General features: G+C 29.4%; 3 protein-coding genes across 5 annotated transcripts in view; 2 read left to right on the forward strand and 1 right to left on the reverse strand.

Annotated features, from left to right (window-relative positions):
• The first annotated feature begins 515 nt into the window (after positions 1 to 515).
• Positions 516 to 2876, forward strand: spn-F (C2H2-type zinc binding domain-containing protein spindle-F). Of its 3 annotated transcripts, none has more exons than XM_085483062.1 (5): positions 516 to 1254; positions 1651 to 1904; positions 1954 to 2113; positions 2178 to 2364; positions 2545 to 2876. In XM_085483062.1, exons 1-5 carry the CDS (start codon positions 1048 to 1050, stop codon positions 2841 to 2843), a joined length of 1107 nt encoding a protein of 368 aa, XP_085339188.1. In that variant the 5' UTR covers positions 516 to 1047; the 3' UTR covers positions 2844 to 2876. The 3 variants fall into 3 exon arrangements, with proteins under 3 accessions (XP_085339188.1, XP_029156873.1, XP_029156874.1); XM_029301040.2 differs by having other exon boundaries at positions 518 to 1254; positions 1651 to 1900; positions 2022 to 2113; XM_029301041.2 differs by having other exon boundaries at positions 518 to 1254; positions 1651 to 1774; positions 2022 to 2113.
• mRpL32 (mitochondrial ribosomal protein L32) lies at positions 2129 to 4640 on the reverse strand. Its single transcript, XM_029301042.2, has 5 exons — positions 4320 to 4640; positions 3805 to 4059; positions 3490 to 3632; positions 3296 to 3416; positions 2129 to 2345 (listed from the first exon to the last, which is right to left on the reverse strand). The coding sequence occupies exons 1-4, from the start codon at positions 4411 to 4413 to the stop codon at positions 3297 to 3299; spliced, it is 612 nt and encodes a 203-aa protein (XP_029156875.1). The 5' UTR covers positions 4414 to 4640; the 3' UTR covers positions 2129 to 2345; position 3296.
• A 2631-nt stretch (positions 4641 to 7271) lies between these two features.
• The window catches only part of qless (decaprenyl diphosphate synthase subunit 1 qless), a 37637-nt gene continuing 22716 nt past the window's right edge, over positions 7272 to 22192 (forward strand). Inside the window, exon 1 of the mRNA XM_029306159.2 lies at positions 7272 to 7622. Within this exon, the coding sequence (XP_029161992.2) occupies positions 7350 to 7622 (273 nt within the window). The 5' untranslated portion in view covers positions 7272 to 7349. The remainder of the gene's footprint in view (positions 7623 to 22192) is intronic.

The following is a 22192-nucleotide window of genomic DNA, read 5'->3' on the forward strand; positions in this document are numbered from 1 at the left end:
ATGCTATATATTTGTCAATTTTTTAATTCATAGCAAACATTTTCAAAGATATTGAAACAATAATGATTTAATAAATAAATATATATATATATATATATATATGTGTGTGTGTGTGTGTGTGTGTGTATGTATGTGTTTATATACACATATATACGTCGACGCCAAATATATAAGGTTAAAAAATTATGTTATTTACCGTATTATTAGAAATGTTTTTGCAGCAATTCTCATACACACTCGTACACAGACTTTTCCTCGCATGAATAAACAGCAACCTCACACATTTGTTACATAATTAGTACTGTGAAATTACATTTATTATTCGTATTACGATTTTTCTTGCTGTTTCTTATTTCACTCGCGATACTTCTAATGAGGGAGCGTTAATGCGCGCGAAAACGTCACGTGATTTAAGTCACGTGACTTTATAAAGTCACGTGACTTTTTCGCGCGTATTCTGATCTTCTGTTGATAAGTCGATTCGTTCTCTTATCTTCTACTGTAAAGTATAATCGCGTCAAATGTCAGAATTATTTTTCTTTTATACAATCTAATACATATATATATTAAATACTTTTCCGCATCTTATCTATTCGTCTTATCGCTAAGTAGCGCAATCAGGTGAAATGTGACAGTTCTGTCAAACACGAGAGAGTGGAAAATGTGCAATTAGAAATCAGATGATAGACATATATATACATTAACGCGAAATGCTCGATAAATTTAACGAAGAATGGAGAATTACCGATATTCTGTCATATAATGTAATGGTAAATTTGGGACAAAAGTGATATCTCGTATAATTCGCAGGAGAACTCGACCACGTGTATTAATTTATTTGTTTAGATGTGTTTTCGATCGAACGTATGTAAACACAAAATGTAGGATCACTTAACCTCCAATTTAAATACACTTGACAATCGATAGAAGTAAGACAGATCTAATAAAGATTTGTAAAACTTAAGATTGTTAAGCTAAAAAAGTGCAAAAAAAAAATAAATTACAATCTCGTTCCAATATTATACGAAAAGCATTACGATCGACACGATGAACGAGAACCTGGAGAACGTTACCCCGGAATCGTACTATGCTTTGTTAGTCGCTTTTGAAACAATGAAGGAACGTTGTCAGCGACTGCAGACGCGGCTGGTAGCTGCGGAGAAAGAGAACATGCGTCTTAAACTCGAATGTAGCAGGAACTCGTCGACAGCTGTCGTCAAAGCAAATAACAGCAGTGACGAGTCTACGCTGCAGGTCTGTGCAAAATTTGAAACAATTGAATAAACTATTTCCTTGGACTATGTTTAAATCCATATTTAAAACTAGATGGAGATTGCATAAGTCAAAACAAAAATTTTATAGCTCTGTAATGCATCTTTATTTGTTTCGCATATGTGGATTTAAAATTATGGATTACATCTTGAAATTTTTCCTTACTAATTAATCTATATCTTATTACTTTTCCTTACTTACTTTATCTATATAATTAAAGATACAATAGAATTATTGACATTGGGATATTGCTAAGAATATGCATATACAATGAAAATAATTTTAAAAATATGTTTAAAATATATCTAGCAGTATTTTGTAGTCCAAAATATTCAAATACCTATTTCAATGCAAATAATACAATTTTTTGGATTACAGGAAAAGATTGAGGAACTTACAAAACAAAAGTTGCAGCTATCTGATCATATGTTCATGGTAGCAGCAGAAAATCGTCAGTTATGGAATAGATTAACAAGGTTGACGAAGACTAATAAATCTCTAGGTAGTCAGTTGAATAAAATTTCAGATACACTTAAGCAGTATTCTCCTATGCAACCATCTGATATTACATGCAACATTCGTGATGCGTCTAGTTCAGATAATAATAAGAAATATTTACTAATGGATGGTTTGTATAAATATTAAAATATATTATACATTATCCATATATTAACCCTAAAGTACTATTATTCAAAACTATTATGTAATAACATATTATTTATATGTAAAATTTATGCATTATTGTTTAGGTGAGAAGGAACAAAGTTTGGAAGAAATATCTCTACGACTGATAAATAGTATTATGCTAGAAAAATCTGATCTTGAACAGCAATATGCCGAGGTAAGAAGGTAAAAATACTGTGATCAATTAATATATTTTATGCAATATTTGTCGTTTTATGCAGATGGTGGAGTTACAGAATAATTCGGAATTAAATTTACAAAAAATTGGTTTTACGTATCCAGAAGATTCTGATACAGATTCAGAACTGAAACAGCTTGAAATTCGATTGTCCCAAACTAAAGATGCCTTACTTGGACAGCAAACTAGATTAAAAAGGACCTTGCAGAACCTTAAAAAAATGAGAAAAGGTAAGATAAATTCAGTATTAAAACTAGTTCAGTAATCAGGATCCATCTCATCATTGTAAATATATTTATTTATGATTATTTTTCATTTTTTTATCATTGTAGTACAAGTTAGAATAATACAAAAAAATAATTTATAAATTTGTCAAGACTTATCTTATTGCCAAATATGTATACTTTCAGGCACAACATGTAATAATTGTCGAGAAAATGCAAATAAAAAAATGTGTCAAACGGGTACACAATTTGATTCCAATGATAGCTTCAAGGAGCATGGAGCTACTCAAACTAGTCTTATGACGCCTAGTATTTCTATAGAAAAATATTCTAACTTAAATGATAATCTAGATATAGCCAATACATGTCCATTATGTGGTACTGTTTATGGAAAATCCAAATCATTTACAGAATTTCATGAACATGTCTTAAATCATTTTACAAAGGATGTATCTACGAGTGACGATTTTGAACTTGTACATTGACTTTAGTATATAAATCGACATAAATTCATTATATATTAATTTGTTTTCTTCAGATGTCAACATGTATAAAAAAATATGGTGGTTGAGATAAAAAAATATTAGTATAAGTAAAATATGTATGATCTGACATTATAAATGCAACATAGAAACCGATGAAACAAAGGATGATCTTTGTATTGCAATATAGAACTATTTATTTTTATATCAATAAATACAATTTTAAATTGCAAAATTGGAATCTTTTATTTTCAAATAAGAAATAGTAAATGTAAATATTTATGTAATAAAAACACCATTTATGATGTTTTATTTTGTATAAATATGATTTATATTCGTCAATGAAATATAAAATAAGATTCTAATTTCTGAAAATGCCAGATATTCAACTATTTTGATACAAAGTCCGACTTTCAAATGTAACAGTTAATAAGCATGATTTTAAGTATATATACCTTATGCAAGATGTGTAGGTTTAACATCCTTCTCGTCTGATGGCTCCTGCGTTGTAGGCTCAAGTAAATTTCGATGAAACCACGAAGGTCTTTTCTTTGGTATTTCGACTACTCTTTGATTCTAAATTAAAGTTAATTTTTTATTAGTTGCAAGAAACTATGAATTATATATTATACAAATATATTTTAAATACCTTCCAAAATTCATGTGTTTTATCATCTTTTTCTCCATCATATAATACAATTACATTTTTCTCTACTGGACTTAAACCCAATTCTTTTTTTATGGCATCTCTTATTTCGCTAGTTTCAAGTTTTACTTTTTCATAGCAGTGTCCTACAGCAAAAGAATATATCATTAAAAGTTCATTTATTTACAAGTATTTATTTTAAATTATAATTTTCATATTCAACATCCTCAAGAATATCTGTTTTTTTTTTAATGTTTCTTTAAATTTATCTTATTATTACAATTATTATTTTATATTATTATTACTGATTAAAATTACCACATAAACGACCGGCTTCGTAATTGTGACCACAATTTGGACACATTAATATATCAGTTCTCGGAACAGGTGGCTTCCAGCCATATTTTTCACCTCCAAATCTCCTGTTAAGTCTCTTTTCTATAGTACGTCGTTTTTTTGGAACAGCCCATAGAATACCATCCTTGAGAATTTCTTCTAGAGAGCGATTATTAGGACGGTTAGCCAGTTTTGCATCATTTAGGAAACTGTTATTGTAGTCAATTGCACATAATCCTGCACAGAAAATTTAAAAACTTTCTTGTAAATACATTTCAAAATATATATCATAAAAAATATATCTACATTTTTCAATAGATTTTAAAGATTTAAATCAATTTACTCAACTTTTCTTAATATTTCGTAAACATATAAGAAAAGTTGACAGCACCAAACAAAATCTTTGCTTGAGGTTACAAAACATGACAAGTTTAAATAGTCATTCAAATTATTTTTCCCAACTTTTCACATATCAAATATAGAAATGTTCGATTTACCTGGAGGAAATCCACGGCCAAAAATTGTTTGAAAAATTGTTTGTTCAAATCTTTGAAAAGCCAAACATAACCTATTTATTATGCCGCCTGTCATTTTAAAATTGATACGCGTCGTAAAAATCGTTCAGTGTTAAATACAGTCGCGAAAATGAATAATAATTATTTGTAAATACTTTTACAAAACTTTTACAAATATCAAAATTAGTTTTTCGAGATTAAACAAATCATTCACTAATAAATCTTAACTCGCACATGGTTGAAGCTCGGCACTTTTAGATAGAGCGCGTTCATATCTAGATATTTGTGCATCATGACTGTTTACTAAAAAAAATTCAAAATTATTTCTTTATTATTTCTAATAAATATATTAACAGATAATTTATTTTTTAAATTTAATTAATATTTTTCTCCATTGTCCAAAAAGAATCGGAATAAAGTGTGTAAATTTTTCCAGAGTTGGGAAGTAACGAGTTACTTGTAACGAAGTTACAGTTACAATTACTTTTTTTCGGTAACTATAACTTAACTTCGTTACTTTTCTCCATCTGTAACTATAACTGTAACTTACAAGGGAAGTTCGGCAAGTGTAAAATTCAAAAAAATCTGAAACTTTGTATAAGTTTAGAGTAGATATGAACCTAATCACGAAACAATTTTTTTTAGCTGTTGATATTCGGTTTTAGGGGTGCAGCATCCCCTTAAATAAAATCGGTGTTTACGTTTTCAAGCGAATATCGCCGAAATAATGAGAAATATAAAAAAATGTTTCCAGCAAAAGTTTTATGGTTTCGAAAGCTCTTTATAATGGCATGATCATATTTTGCAAAAATGTTTAATTTTTCAAAATACCCCCACCACGTATCTTTTTTTTTCATATTTAAATTTTTCTTGCAACTAAAATTAAAGTTTATTTCACGCCAAATTCAACCATATATAATAAAGTTGCGATCCGTAAACGTGTTTTTGAGAAATAAACTACGTACAGCTTGAGGTTCCGATGGATCATCAAAATCAAGTCCCCAATCATATTCAATCGTAATATCGTCTTTTAGAGAATCCCTTATTAAATTTGAAATTGCATCGTGGAGTTCTACTTCACGATGATTAACAGGAGTGACAGCGAGATTTGCAATGTGAAACGTTGTAATTAACAAATTTATAACGTTCGCCGTATTTATGGCCAACATTTTGACATAAATGCTTGAATAAATGTTATATGAAACTTTCCCACAGAAAGTATCACACGTACAATATATTAAATAACATGAATGAAATGCAGAAGCGGATGGCTTTTATACTAATTGTATAAGGAAAACGAACATTAAAGATAGCCTTCCCATAACCTTCCCTTTTATTGCATCACATCAATCTCGATAATCCTTCAACCTTTCAACTTCAAAGTTGATAACGTTCTCATAAATATAATGACGTACATAATAGGAAATATTACATATACGTTAGTGCAACCGTGTTTATTTCATTCTAGACGATAATCTTTAATTTTTTTTACCAAAGGTCTAAATCAGAAATTACTTTATCGATAACTTTGATTTTTCTCTTACGATACATTTTGACTATTATATTATTTATAAAATGTGTAATGTACAAAAATCAGTTACGTGATTAGATTTATTACGAATATCTGTTTCATCGTTATCTTGTATTGCGAAAAATTACAGAGAGAAGGGGAGAAAGAGAAGTCGTAGCCAAAATTAGCGGGCCGATAAAATTGACAGCATACCCTGTAAGGATGTTTTCAGTTTATTTCTCAAAAACACGTTTACGGATCGCAACTTTATTATATATGGTTGAATTTGGCGTGAAATAAACTTTAATTTTAGTTGCAAGAAAAATTTAAATATGAAAAAAAAAGATACGTGGTGGGGGTATTTTGAAAAATTAAACATTTTTGCAAAATATGATCATGCCATTATAAAGAGCTTTCGAAACCATAAAACTTTTGCTGGAAACATTTTTTTTATATTTCTCATTATTTCGGCGATATTCGCTTGAAAACGTAAACACCGATTTTATTTAAGGGGATGCTGCACCCCTAAAACCGAATATCAGCAGCTAAAAAAAATTGTTTCGTGATTAGGTTCATCTACTCTAAACTTATACAAAGTTTCAGATTTTTTTGAATTTTACACTTGCCGAACTTCCCTTGTTAGTTACATTTTTTTAGTAACTAGTAACTATTTTAATAGTTACTTTATTAGTTACTTTTTTTGGAAACATGCGCTAAAAGTATTGTTTAAGTATGGTAGCCGTTATATTATTAAATTAAATTTTGATAACAGTAGCATATGGATCTTCATATGATTTAATCTTTTACCTAAAATTTTCATTTTGTGTACATAAAATAATATAACACATAATTAAGATCGACCAATCACAGTCAAATATTTAAAAAAATTCTTAAAGGTAATAATTGATCGATTTGTTCGCACTTTGCGATTACCATTTAGTAACTTACTATAACTATTTTTACTGTTGTATATAAAGGTCATTCATACATTGATGTTAATTGCAAAGTCGCAAGCAAATCGATCAATATTACATTCAAGAATTTTTTTAAATACTTGACTGTAATTGTGCATAAAATGTAAGCTCCTTATATTTAAAACAATGTATAATTATTTTTAAAAAGTAACTGAAAAGTAACGACTCGTTACTTTTAGAGTAACTGTAACTGTAACGAGTTATTTTTTAAAATCGGTAACTTGTAACTGTAACTAGTTACTTTTTCAATAAAATAACTGTAACTAGTTACTTTTACAAAGTAACTTTTCCAACCCTGAATTTTTCTCTCATTTAATATAATGCATGCGCCCTCTCATTCATATAATTAAAAATGTAGAAAGTACAAGAAGATGATGTACGTGCATACATCTATAATGAACATATTTATAGAGTCTGACAGAGCGCGAGTGCGCATGCGTCTCTCAGTACTCGAAAGGAACGGACGAGAGGCTCATCTAAAGCGTCGAAAGAACCGAGACGGTCCGTACGGAGATTCCGACAAGTGGGATGGAAAAGGTGCCGGCGAGTGAGGAAGGGGACATAATTTTTTCAATGTGCGTTGGTGGGATCAGGAGCGGGTGGTCGGCTCGGCCAGCGACGAGTCCGTTCACTATAGTCCCCGCTATGGCAAGTATAGGATCGAGTAGACTTTGTGCTCACGCGGAGAAACTGTGCCAGTACGGACATTTCACCCAATTACGGAGGAAAGTTTCGACGACATGTGCGAAATCGCGACCGGATGCCTCGCGAACGAGCGGCGTGCTCTTCCAACACTGCCAGGTACGTTTTATTATTTATTCTCTCGATCTCGAATTGGCCCGCGTTCAGCCTCTCAACCAGGTCTTCCGGAGATTACCGACGATTTTCGAGCGCGATGCGATCGAAAAAACGCGCTGTTCCAGTCAATTTTCGCCCGATTTTCCTATTTCTTTTCGAGAAAGAGCCGACATAACCTACACTCACGAGTGACAGATTCGCGGCGTTTTGTCGCATAATCGAGTCGCGAGATCGCTGAACGCTGACAGTGACCTAGAATTGGAACAAATTATTCAAGTATTTCGTAGTATTACATTCGAAACGTGTACTTTCAAGTGATTGTTCCTTATGATTTTCGTTACATAAATTACATAACACATGGCTCGAGTAAGGTAGCAACTAGCGACCGTAATTCTGCTTGTCTTTATGGGTTATGTGTACTTGCCCTTATGAAACTAAGGGCCGAAACATAATTGTTACTTCTAGAATATGTATGCATAGGTAGAATAAGGTGACTTGATTGGTAAATATTTGAAACATCGTGATTTTACTGTCCTGTCAATTCTAGCAGACGATCTATACGACGTCTGCTAGTGAAGTTTCGCACGAGTCAAACGAGCGTCAAACGAGTGACAGTTTCTTGACAAAGACGCAAGAATTTTTAAATAAATAATCAGGCACGCATGATTATAATAATTCGTGCATAATACAGCCTCGTAATAAAAAGATTTAGTCGTAAAGCGGATAGATGTGTTGCATTGTTTTTAGAGATTGCATTGACTACGTGAGCGAATTCACGTTGTCTTTCTACGCATGCGCATTTAGCATTTAAATGCACTAACCTGCACATAGTATATTGCACGATGAAATATTGCTCGAATTTTATATTTTTCACTTTAAAGATTTATTTACATGTTAAAAAAATGATATTTTTGAGAATAATTATATAACAAATATGCATATAATTAAGAAATTCATAAAAATCAGTGAATAAATAATGAGAAAAATTCTGAAAAAAAAACGAAATATTAATTTAAAAAAGTGCAAATTTCTCGTATAAAACAAGTATTTCAATGCAGATATATTTTATTTTTATTTCAATGCACTCTTTGAAATTTTTCTATATTTAAGTAAAAGTAAAAGAACATTTATATATTCGGATTCTTTTAAAAATATTGTCCCTAAAAAAAGCATGTTGACGCTTTGCGCGCGTCATTGTTACGATTTTACTTAATAATTTTATGTAATTTTATTTAATTTTATTTTTATGAACTTGCCAAATTATTAATCCTCGCAATGACAGCTGCTACACAACACAAGCGCGTGCTTATACTTTCTAATATAATTCACAATTGATTAATGTTTATAAATAACCTCTAACAACTTTACAAAAATAAAACTAAACATATTGATTTTCATGTGTTTGTACTTATTGCAAAACAAGAAAAGTGAAAAGTTATAATTTTAAAAAATAATATAATTGCAATATTATATAAACATTTATAACACATTTAATAATCTCATAACACATTTAATATGCAACACATATAATATAATATTATTTATAATATAATATTTATAATATTGCAACACATGCAATATTATAAACATTTATAACACATTTAATAATCTTATATTGTAAAAATTTATTTTTTTTAATTGCTTGCGTCAAGCGTGACTTTTTAATTGTTGAACTTGTTGTACTTGTTTTTTTTTCCGACATAGAATATGTATCTATTTCTGTGATAAAATCCACATCTGTCATTAAAAATGAGAAGTATAATTTTCAACGGAAAATTACCATCAACTATAACGTGCATTAATTAATTATACATTTGCAATTATATTGCAAAACGCTTACAAGCAGAAAAATTTAAAAGCATTATGCAACGATCTTACAATTAAATTATTACAATATCAGCTGATATTTTAATCATTATTAGACATAATTCTGAACCTAATTGTATTACAAAAATATAAGATTAGAATATAAATAACGACAATTTATCTTTTGTTTTTTTTTAATTTGCATTTTCGGTTCATTTGCATGTTTTGATTAAAGTATCAGCGAATGTATAATCAATTAAGACGCTTCATAATACGCTAAATAATGGCAATTTTGCGTAAAAACAACTTTTTACGTTGAAAATTTAACTTCTTATTTTGAATAATAGATGTAGATGTTTTCTCATAGAAATACATATACATTCTGTTGGGAAAAAACAACTTCAATAAATTAAACGTCTCTATATAAAAAAGCTATTAAAAATCATGCTTGATGCAAGCAATTTAAAAAAATATATAATATGAGATTATTAAATGTATTATATTATAAACGTTTATATGTTGGTAAAAATTAATAATTATTAATTTTTAAAGAAATAACTTTACTTTTCTATTTTGTTTGCAATAAATGTGGACACATAAAAATCAATATGTTCAGTTTTATTTTTTGTAAAGTTGTTAGAAGTGATTTATAAACATTAATCAATAGTGAATTATATTAGAAATTATACGCGCATGCTTGTGTTGTTCAGCAGCTGTCATCGTGAGAGTTAACAATTTGACAATTGTTCAAAATAAAATTAAATAAAATTACTAAAAATCATTACGTAAAATCGGAATGTGTATGTTGTCTAGTAATTTTCAAAAATATCGTCGATTTTCATATATCAAGTTGTCAATAGGTCTGGTTTTTTTGGCTGAATTCAGCTGAACTGGCTGCATTAATTCAGAGTGTATCTCTTTTTTTCCAATTTAAAAACATAAAAAATTTTAAATTTATTCGAATAAAAATAAAATGCGATAGAAATAATTATTTTTAATTGTATTACATATAACGGTTCACAAATAGCGTTTTAAACGTTAAGACCATTCCTTATTAAAATCGTAAATGAGAATTCTTATGAAAAAAATATATAATTAATATATATATATATATATATATATATATATATATTTTTTTTTTTTTTTTTTTTTTTTTTTTTTTTTTTTTTTAATATATATGTATGTGTATTGAATGATTTTTCATTAATGGGAAGAAATTAACATATCCAAACATACAAATAAACATCTTCAATAGATTTAATTTGATTAAATTTAATTTTAATGAATCTTATATGGAATTAAATTCATATATCAACTTTCTTAATTTGACACATTTGATATGGGCGTATCCTATTGTGGAGTGTGATGATTAGTTATTAGTAAATGAAAAAGAAAATCTTAATCTTTAATATACATACTTTGCGAATCACTCGATACATTCCCGAGAAACTACAGTTGCAATTTTCGAGCCACGGCGTACGTGCGAAATCGCGACTTTCTCGGATCGAAAGTGTCGTGGAAGAAGCGTGGTTTTAAAATTCCGACACAATAATTGACAAAAAAAATGGTCAATCCGGAGACGGAGCTAATCGCATTATGCAAGACTTAGATAAACCGCGTCACCGAACGACGTCCACCTTGTTTTGCACAGCGGATATTCGTGCTTTTTTCACGAGAACGATGCCGATGCGACGACGATGGTCAATATTATTGAATCGCGACGGCGATCGGTGGCGCGGCACGACGAATTTCGAGCCACGCTAGTGTAAGTAGGCTAACAGGCTTTGCGAGAGATACTTCTTGGAGAGCATGCCGGCACCGCGCTCTTGACTTTCTCGGCTTGACCAGCTATAGTGCGCGTCTCCACACCTGTTTTTACCGCGAGATATTCTGTGTGACTTTTACTTCTCTCGTGGAAGCGACACTTTCCGATCGAAAGCGAAAATCGCAGAAATCGAAACTTCTCATAATCTCTATCTATTACTCGTATATATGCATATTTATAAATATGCGTCCGATCTATGTATATACTTGCAAAAATGCATTGGACTTTTAATTGCTAAAATACAAGAATTTCCACATTTACTCGTGCCATGATTATATGTATATATATTATGCATACAACATTTATCACTTTCTGTTGTAATATTTTAATTCTAAATAGTTTAAATTAATTTTTTTAATATTCAATCGTTTCGTTGTGTCTTTCAGCTTATTTAATTAAATTTTTAATTAATACACATACCTATAATTTTCGCAATAATTTATTCAATAATTTATATAATAATCAAGTATTACAGTATTAATTGCAATAAAAATTTTATTACATAGACGAAATTGAATAAATAAAACATAAGACGAATTTATATAAGATAGATAAAAGATAAAATAATCTGTATATTAATAAGTATATAAATTTGATTGAAAACATTAGAATTATTAGAAACTGAATTATGTAATCATCATCTCTTAAAAAATATCAAATTTATTTTATAGTATTGACCAAGCATACATTTTTTTAATCTGTTTGTGCGTAAATTTATTACATACCTTAAATCATGTAATTTATTGCTAAGGTTGAATTGTGGATCCATTAGTGAAATGATACTGTGGAGTTATGTGAAATATTGGTAATATTAATTAATTCTTACACGTGTAAAATTATAATATCACTATATGTTATATCGCTCCAGCGGAGCACGAATAATTTGGGGAATAACCGTTATTTCAAGAAATTAAAATCAAATTTACAAGATTATAGAATCGTGAAAGTCCTTTCCAAAGTTAAGAAAGATATTTAACACATAAATTTTTTGAATAAATCACAATACTTGAAATTAATATATTTATTTTACAAAATTCTCCGATGCTACTCTTCCGGCTAAGCCCGGTTGGGAATCCTAATACGCAATGCAGATTGAGCATAATTATTTTTATACATATTTTAGGAACAACATAATTAGCATGTTTTTTTCGCTATCAAGTTCTTACAAAATCACTACATAATCAAAAATTACTGACAACATTGTGATCGTATGACGCTTTCTAAATTACGACAGAAAATATTTACAATAAATTTTTTCGGGTTGCAACATCGTATATGTAAAGGTGAAAGTAAACGAAAAAATTTCACCAACTATATCCTGAATTCTTATACGATATCCTATTGCAATGCTGGAAAAAACAATTCAATGTGTCTTTTTTACGCTTAAAAATTGTACGCTTTTCAAAAGTAATCAATTTTTTCGCAATAATTATAACTGTTTCCCTAGCAAAATATGTAATTTTACGTTTGTGATTCCACAACTTTCACGTTTCACCAATTTATACAAGCGAAATTTAATTTAATCTATTTATTTAATTTTATTTATTATATATATTGGTTTATATTTTTTTATTTTTGTATGTCCCCTTTTTATCATATAATTTTATTTAAGGAACTTGATAAGTACTACTATCTAAAAATTTTCAGGGACTCATCAATGCGAACATTCCGAATTTTGTTTCTAACAATAAGCCCGCAATCTTCTCTCTCTCTCTCTCTCTCTCTCTCTCTCTATATATATATATATATATATATATATATAAAATTGTCAAAATATAAAATTATCAATAAAATTATTGTTGCTTCATGACACTTGTGAATCTTTATTGCCTAACGCTGTTTATCCACATTAATCCTACACGTAGCGTGCATTTATTCTGCATGCATAAGTGCAGCTGATTCGCCTTGATCATGCTGTTGTACAGTTTGCATATTTATAGAACACAGTCCAAGAAAGATTTTCGGCGTACAAATGTCAAAACAGATTAAAGGCTCGCGCGCAAAACGTACGCGCGCGCGAGTGAAATGCGTAATTTTTTCCTGTCCGCGGAGTAAAACCCCGGATATTCTTATTCCGATCGGCAACATCTGATTCAGATTTGAGATTTATTTTATCCTTGATATTATTGATATATAAAGGGATTCCCTTATTGTATACCAATGCCTCGTAAATTGCGAGTATACAATGTGGGAATATATATATATATATATAGAGAGAGAGAGAGAGAGAAGATTGCGGGCTTATTGTTAGAAACAAAATTCGGAATGTTCGCATTGATGAGTCCCTGAAAATTTCTCCAATTTAGAGATTTTATAAGAGTGTTTTAACGAAGAAGAGAGGTGGAAGGCACGTATGCGAGGGAAAGTACAAACGATATGCATTATCTAAGTGCTATTTCGTCTTAATTATAATATTTCGAAACGAGATTAACTTCCGTTTACACCTCCCAATGGTTGCTTCCTTTTTTTCTTTCTACTAAAAACTGACTATCGGTATTTCATATAAGAAGAGGCGCGGCAGCTTTTATGTTAATCTGTCAAACGCGCTTCGCGATAATTCGTTAACGAGAATAATCGGTCTGCGGATACATTCATGCATTCCTGCACGTGCGTATTTGCACACGTGCACCTTTTACGAGAGTAGAATAACGAAAGTGCTCATGTCGTGCGTCAATCACTTACTTTGAACATGAGCCATATCTGAATTATGAAAATTAGGTTTAGAGAATAATATTATATTCTAATAACTTTCTTATATAACTTGCTTATCTCTTCTGACAAGAGCCAGTGAAAGCGTAATTGTTACATTGCAACGCCTTAATTTCATCTGTTAAACATACTTTTTTGACCGGCAATTAAAACGTTCTTCCTTTAAAGTGATAGAGTAATTCAGAGATCGGAATCATTATTCAATATAATTAAAGAATCCACAAAAAATGATGATTCTCTTTTTTGTATTCAAAAGAGTTATTTTTTGTTGAACTGTGCAATATAATTGTTGTTGGGTTGAGTGATATATTTTAAGATAAATAATATATTTTTTTTTCATAGCATCACATACTAAAAAAATTAAGTTAAATTATCCATTTCATCTCAAAATCTGTCCATTACATTTAAAACATTTTATAGATACGAAAACACACGCATACACATGTGAGATACTTTTATTTAAACTCATATTTAATTTTTTTAAATTTATTGGAAGAATCTATCAAAAATGCATTATGATAAAAAATAAATTTAGACGAAAACAATTACAATTGTCGCCTAATTAAATGTATCCTTGAGAAATAATATGAACTTAATAATCGTACATTATCGCGAGAGGAGGATGTGAGAGAAAGGATGTCGTCGCGTTAAGAGCGCAATTACCTGTGGTGTTTTATTATGCCACTATAAGCTTTGAGGTCGATCTTGAGATTTTATACTGAAGAGTCGACATGCATGAAGGAATATGACACATCTCTCGCAAAGATAACTACAACATTGGAAAGTATCGTGATGTAATGAATTTAACAATATTGGAAATTTGAATACTGAATACTGAAGTTACTTAAAAGCAGATGTATTATTTTAAAACAAGATTTATTTTGAAACAAGAGTATTAATTAAATTTATTCGCAAACAGCTAATTTAATAAACGAAAATTTTTAATTAAACGCATCATATTTAAATATTTGTGCTTATTTCTTTAATTCTAAAATTTTGACTTTTTAAAAACAACATGTGAAAGTGAGCGTAAATTAAAAAAATAAATGGCATGTATTAATATATATTAAATTAATATGCTATACTAAAAAAATTGGTTAACTTGACTAAATCTTACTGAGTATTATTTTGTTAATTAAACATATGAAATATTTAAATAAAATACATATTAAATCTAACAAAGCATATATTTGACTTCAATACTAATATATATTTAATTAACAAAATGATAATTTAGTTGAAAGATTTAGTAAAGTTAACAAATTTTTTGTCAATTTATATATTTACAAAAACTCTAATATTAACCTGAGAAAAATATTGTTTTATTATCATATGATTAATATTTAGATACGATGCGCTCGATCCGGAACTGCTAAAGTTTAAGCTGAAAGGCATACATGATTCATCCATGCTTTGAAGTGCGTCAGTTAGTACGTCTCATGCATGAATGAACACTCTCTAAATTCGTACGGCACGTAGCCATCGACGTAATTTACAAAGCCACTGGGAAAAGACCTGCATTTAAATCCACGTTTAGATTTACGATAAGATATAAGTGTATGATGAAGAAATTGAAGGGAGAGAGAGAGAGAGAGAGAAATCGGTTTATGTAAATTTCCTGGCATAAATGAGAATTCTTAGCATTAATACAAATGTAGTAATGCAACTGCATATTAATTCTTAAATTAGTTACGTAAAAAATTAAAAATGCATATCTATACGTACATAGTGCGTCAAGTTGCAAGATTGATTTTAATTATACGAATATTATGTGAGCGTCGTTTATCTAAAATTTCTGAATGTTTGTACTCGGTATGTACTTAGTTTTATAACTTAAACCACGTTAATATAAGTACATGCATTCAAGGTTTGTGTGTTTTCGCTCGATTGAGAGATGCAAAAGCATATTCCCAATATTAATTTGCCGTTAAACTGAAGAAATCTCAATTACCGAAATATACAGATGCTAATAATAAAAAAAAAAATATTAGGTGTCAATAAAAGTATGCAGGAACAATGCTATACACGTTCACGGAAGTTTGAATAATGAAGCTTCTTAAAAGGGAAAGGAGAATCAGTCGCAGATGACGAACAAAGTGATCGTTAGGTGTTGACTACTGTTTTGTAATGTGCAAGATTGTGTACCAGAGGATTTATCGATGATGAATAGTACATCTACATACTTACAATTATAGATGTGATAAAATCATCACTCAATCAAGATTGACAAATATTATGACAAATGCATCGTTGAATTTTGAGTCGGTTAATGGATTGTTATTATACTCTAACTCCTTATTTAGCTCCGCCAAAAATCACTTGAAAGATTGCTTTTGCGATTACATAATACAGATTCGAATCGGGAAGAGAAGTTGAAACGATTTTGTTAGATCATTTTTTACTTTCAATCACTATACGCTGCATTAAGTTTATCGAGAGAAAATGATTGTGTTCAATCATGTGTGGGGAATAAAGTAAAACTTTTTAATCAACTCATATTTTATATATTTTTTTATATTGAATCAGTGTCGAAACTGTTCAAATATGTCATATATTATACATATATCAAGTATGTAAGTAAATACCTCGTATTTGAAGCAATTTTTTTTAACTTAAAATATTAAATATATATAATTTACATTTTATATTTGTTTTATAAAATACTATTAAATATATTATCCATCTAAATCAGTAATTTACTTACATAAAATTAATTTATATAAATAAAATGTAAATTATATTATTTTCAAAATAACTTCCTTTACATACAACGCGTTTAAAAAATTCTGCAACTTTAATTAAACACTTACAATTAGATTTCAATTTTATTGATAATTATTTTTTATCCATTATTTTAAATAAAAGAAAAAAAATTTTTTAATCCTCCATTGTATAATTAAATTATTATTTCGAAAATTATTAACTACTTTTTTATATTAATCAATTGTGGTATTATTTATTAAATTAAAATTAATATTAATTTGTATTAATACTGTAAATAATTTATCATTTTAGCTAATTTCAATATAACTTATAATTGAAAGTCTTAATTAAACTATCCTTTTTAATCAAAATATAAGCATGACGCATGTTTCTATCTATATTTTCGTCAATTATAACCGAATATTCATTCTTGTCTTGCATAACTGTTTATACGTAACATTTGATGAGACGGAACTCGAAGTTCGTCCTTGATATCCATGAACATAACGGGATAACAATGCCATAATCATTTAATATCATGTCAAGATTACAATGATGTCGATGGAGTCTTGCACGATACAGAGATTTATTCAATTACTATTATTAATCTGTAAATACGATCAAGATGAGAGGAAAGAAAATAATGAATATTTTGCGATGATATGTTTATATATATTTATGGAGATTGCTAGACATGTAAAAAATTCTCTAGAAACTTGTTAAGTTTTTTCCAACTGGAATTATACATTCCAAGAAATGCTATATAATTACATATATTATCGATATAAATGTTCTTCAAGGATATTGCTACTTCGAAGAAACGCTCTTTGGCCTTTACGAGAAGAAGTGTACCACCATCCATAGTAATTTAATACGTTAGAGTTCCGGATATTGTCTATATAGCTTACACTTTCATCCTGGCAGCACACATCTGCTTTCTAGATAGAAATTATCATACATCATCGATAAATATACATGTACGAATATTTTCAATTTCAATGAGAAAACGATTGCACTTTATTTTCACACACATATATTTCGACCATTTTAAGAAGGTGTATTCAAATAAAAATTTTCAATTTGTCGATGATTCATATATCGTAAGATTTGGTGGCGAGAATTTTTATGACAGGTTGGCGAAATCGGACTCGCGCTCACGCGAGACCTTTTTATTGGAGGGAAAAAAGGAAAAAGTAACCGGAATCGGTCCACCTTGCCCTTGACTCGCTCGACGTGTTTCCGCGTATTTTTTTTTTTGTTTGAAAGGTAAATTTACGGACACGTGGACGTCGCGAACCGTATGCTATAAGTCATCTTGAGGACATCGGGAGACGTCGCATGACAATCGTTAACGTTACCTCATTCTGTAGTCAAATCGCGCCGCTTCGCGATTTCAAGGCAAAAGTGATGTCCCGCAAAGCTGTGTCGCATCCCTGAGAGAAAAAAAAGTATAAGATATACAGGTCGTCGACTTTGTCTGTACTTTTCGTTATTTTTCGTTATATTTAATATTCTATTATTTGTTATAATTATTATTCCGTGTTATATATTTTATTGCCTTCAAAAAAATAGCGCAAATAAGCAAACATGTATTGTTAAAAGACTCGACAAAAATTTTATTTTTTTAAATTTTATATAATATATATATTATTCTATATATATATATATATATATATTAAATATAATTATATATATTATAAAATATATATAATATATTTTATATATATATTTTGTTATAATTAAAGAAGATTGTAAATTTTAAATTGAAGTAATTTATACGAAGAGATTAAAAATATCTCTCGAGTAATAATTTTGAGATTTAATTCGAGCATTCGATACGATAAGTGTTAATAATAAGGAATGGGATTGGCGTCTGTATGGCTATGATTGCGCAGGATAAATAATATCAATCTTTCATTCGCCGATGAAACGGTCAGTTTCTCCGGGACGGGAACGGCACGCAGGTGCCCTCAATACCCAAATACGAGTCGCAGTAAAAGTTGACTGATTACGTACTACGTACTTGTTTTTTAACTGTTGAACAACCAGCTTGACGCCAACCTTCTTCGTCTCGCGCGGGTCCCGATTCGAGTTCATAAAAAAACGGAGATTCATCGATTTAAGAATTCAAGTATGCATTTACAAGATAAACTGATTTCTTTCTGAAGATACAATTTTTGGGAAATAATGTTTTATATATTTATTTTAATTATCATCTGTGCCAACATATCTGCTTATCATCTGCTACATGTCTCGCCAACTTTGATACAGAAATCAGCTTTCTCTCTCTCCTGCAATTACAAATGATTTATCGTTATAGAAATACAGATAAAATTAAAAATTTTAAATACCATGTTAAGATCATTAATTTCAATTTGTTTTTACTTTTGGACACAACATACAATTTGCTTTTAATTTTTATCTTTACAAATTTTTTTAACTGTGAAAGAAGATATATTTAATTTTAAATTAAAATGAAAAGGCTCAAAAGATTAAAAATCAAATTAACGAGACCAGACAGACGAGCATGTGTTCGCGCTAATAAACACTTTGCAAAAATACATTCAAAATTAGCATTAAAAATTAAATAAAATGTAAATACAATAGCTGGTAATCAAACGCATCGCAAATTTCAAAAGTTATAAAGTCAGGTCACAGATACACCGTTAGAAGACTTAGAGCGAATAATGATTTTAGTTTTTATTTTTAATGTTAATTTTGAATGTATTTTTGCAGTGAAGATAGTGTTAAATAAACCGAAACGTATGTTTTTTGCGTAATTGCTTCATTGAAAGTTTTTATTAGCGCGAACACCTTCTGCTACGACTCGTCTGCCCGGTCTCGTTAATTTGACTTTTAATTTTAAACATATTACAATACATAGCTATAATATTATAAATTATAATAAAATACGTTTTTTTTATATAATTTTATAACATCAAAGTTCTCGAAATTGACATGATAGAGTATTTTAGAAGCGGTTTGGTACTTGACATTAAAAATTTAGAAAGAACAATCTTCTCGTTGAATTGTGTTATCTAGAGACTATGAATAGGATAGCTTGCTTGAATTTAGCGCACATGTTTTTTAACATACCTTATCATCTTTATAAAATAATTTCATCAAATCTTACTGTATAAGATACAACAATCTTAAGTCATGCAATATTGTGTATTGTATGGCCTTGATGGTCTTTTTTATGTATATATTTGTTCTTTTGATTGGACAATTGTTCACAAAGTATCCGAGACACGCATCTCAAAAAGAGATGCAGATGAAAATGAGATATCTATGAGCCAAAGATCGTTATATTATATATGTTCATATGACTTATCAAAGTAAACTGGTTCACCCTTATCTTTCATGTTTGTCTCATCGTTGTTATTATCAAGCACAGAAACGACTATATAGAAGCAATTATTCATTGTTCGAAAATCATATTCAAATAATTCAAAAGTTTTCTTGTCTCTAACAGAAGATGTTAATATTTTTCTCGATATCGTTTCTTAAAAAGTATGTAGCTATAATAAGCTTGCGCGCGTTTCTACATCATATTATTACAAGATTGTCGCTTTCCTAAACTAATAACCCGGAACAATTAGCTACCGTTCGAACGAGTGAAAGTACTAATTCGATTAAACTTCATGACAACGAGCAGACGCGCAACGTTAAATAATTCAAATTACAAAGCATGTTCTGGCTTGTTAAAGATTACGTAAGATACACCATAATCCGTTGCACGATATCTATCGGTTAACCCACAAATTGCACTATTATTTCGAGTACGAGTAATGACGAAAAATCTACTTATCAAGATGCGCTGTCAAAAAATGTAGAATTTATCGAAAAAATAAAATCGATAGAGATAACATCGGACAATTAAAATTTAATGGTCGCAAATATCTTAGCTGCCTACTCATCTCTCTCTATCTGAATTTCTAGCTACTATGACTAATATTAATATATTAATTATATTAATTATTTATTATATATTTATTATATTAATAATACATAATATTAATTAATAATATTATGATATATATAATATAATAAATATAATAGTATAATAATATTATAATTAATAATGAATGAGAGATATTATATATTGGCGAAAAAAACTCGTATTATTGTATTAAAATAATATCTTAAATAAAACCAATAAATTATTATACAATTATAACAGTAAAATATACTGAAATAATGTTAGATTTTCTATAACAATTGATTTACTATTTGAGTATATTTTAACTATGATAAAATTTTATAAGTTTCAAAAATGATATATATATTTGAAACTTTTGTTATAATACGACTGAAATATTTTTGAAACTTACATATGGAGAAATAAGCGAGAAAAATATAGGTCCGAAAAGTCGCTGAAGCGGGAATCGAACCCGCGTCTTTCACTTTCCGGGCGACTGCTCTTACCAACTAAGCTATTCAGACCCTTTCGATCCTATATTTTTCATTTGCCTTTTTAGTAGATGTTAGTAAATACCGCCGTGATTAGCCCAAGGCGTGAATAAACTCAGAAATAAATATTTTTATCGGCTCTCAATATAAATAATATAGAGATACAGTTCCGTTTAATTAATTTTTCGTTTCGTTTCCTTGGCTCTATTGCCCAGCTTAGAAGACAGCATACTTATATTATTTATATTGAGAGCCGATAAAAATATTTATTTCTGAGTGAAATATTTTTGTTCATCGTTACATATATATATATATATATATATATATAATATACATCCCAGCGCGAGGAAAAGACTATATCTAATGTCTAACTGAAGATCCGTGAAATCTTTCTCTTTGTGCGAACTTGAGCGAGCACTTCTCGAGATCGAGAGTGATAGGAACTCGGACATTGCATTGCATTAGAGAAATGTTAGTAAAATCTAGCAGCCACGCATAGCCAATTTCACACGAGAAGGAACCGAGTAGGAGAAAGACCCTCCTCGAAACTCTCATCGGATTCCTCTCAAACGCTCGCCATTTATTTTACTCTCCCTCCCTTGATCTATAAGAAACTTTCTTCGGACCTGTTTGGTGACTTCCCACCGTATATATGCAATTTCCATTACTATATGAGTCCGACTAGTATAGTAAACCTGATTTTTAAACTTTTCCATGGTCAAAGATCTTTCCGATCGATGGCTAAGAAGAAAAGGTTAAATAGAAAAGAGCTTTTATAACAGTACAATTTTTTCTCAATATATAATATATAGCAGATGTGCAACGTACGTTTGCTGATCATTAAAATGATTATTCGTTTATTTATAAACGAGAAAAAATCCTTAGTAGTACAGAATAAGCTTATCATATTGAAAAATGCTGCTTCAAATGCTGTAAATTATAATTGATTTCTCTTGTGAATTTTTTGAAATAATAGCATAATTTCAAATATCTTTATGGTTTAATTCCCTTGTCTACACATTGAATATAAATTTGAAAAACCAAGTGGCAAAGTATCGAGGATGCATTGAAACGAAAATGCTCAACTGTCTTGATTTTTTCAACTTACTTATGCTAT

This window comes from Nylanderia fulva, unplaced genomic scaffold (genome assembly GCF_048542155.1).
Source record: "Nylanderia fulva isolate GAGA-0341 unplaced genomic scaffold, ASM4854215v1 Scaffold23, whole genome shotgun sequence".
NCBI classification, from domain to species: Eukaryota; Metazoa; Arthropoda; class Insecta; order Hymenoptera; family Formicidae; genus Nylanderia; species Nylanderia fulva.

Coding starts and splice junctions, on each gene's coding strand:
- spn-F (XM_085483062.1), top strand. CDS start 1,048: ATGAACGAGAACCTGGAGAACGTTACCCCGGAATCGTACTATGCTTTG. Junction 2,114..2,177: donor TTGAACAGCAATATGCCGAG/GTAAGAAGGTAA, acceptor CGTTTTATGCAG/ATGGTGGAGTTACAGAATAA. Junction 2,365..2,544: donor CCTTAAAAAAATGAGAAAAG/GTAAGATAAATT, acceptor GTATACTTTCAG/GCACAACATGTAATAATTGT.
- mRpL32 (XM_029301042.2), bottom strand. CDS start 4,413: ATGACAGGCGGCATAATAAATAGGTTATGTTTGGCTTTTCAAAGATTT. Junction 4,060..4,319: donor TGGCCGTGGATTTCCTCCAG/GTAAATCGAACA, acceptor TTTTCTGTGCAG/GATTATGTGCAATTGACTAC. Junction 3,633..3,804: donor CGAAGCCGGTCGTTTATGTG/GTAATTTTAATC, acceptor CTTTTGCTGTAG/GACACTGCTATGAAAAAGTA.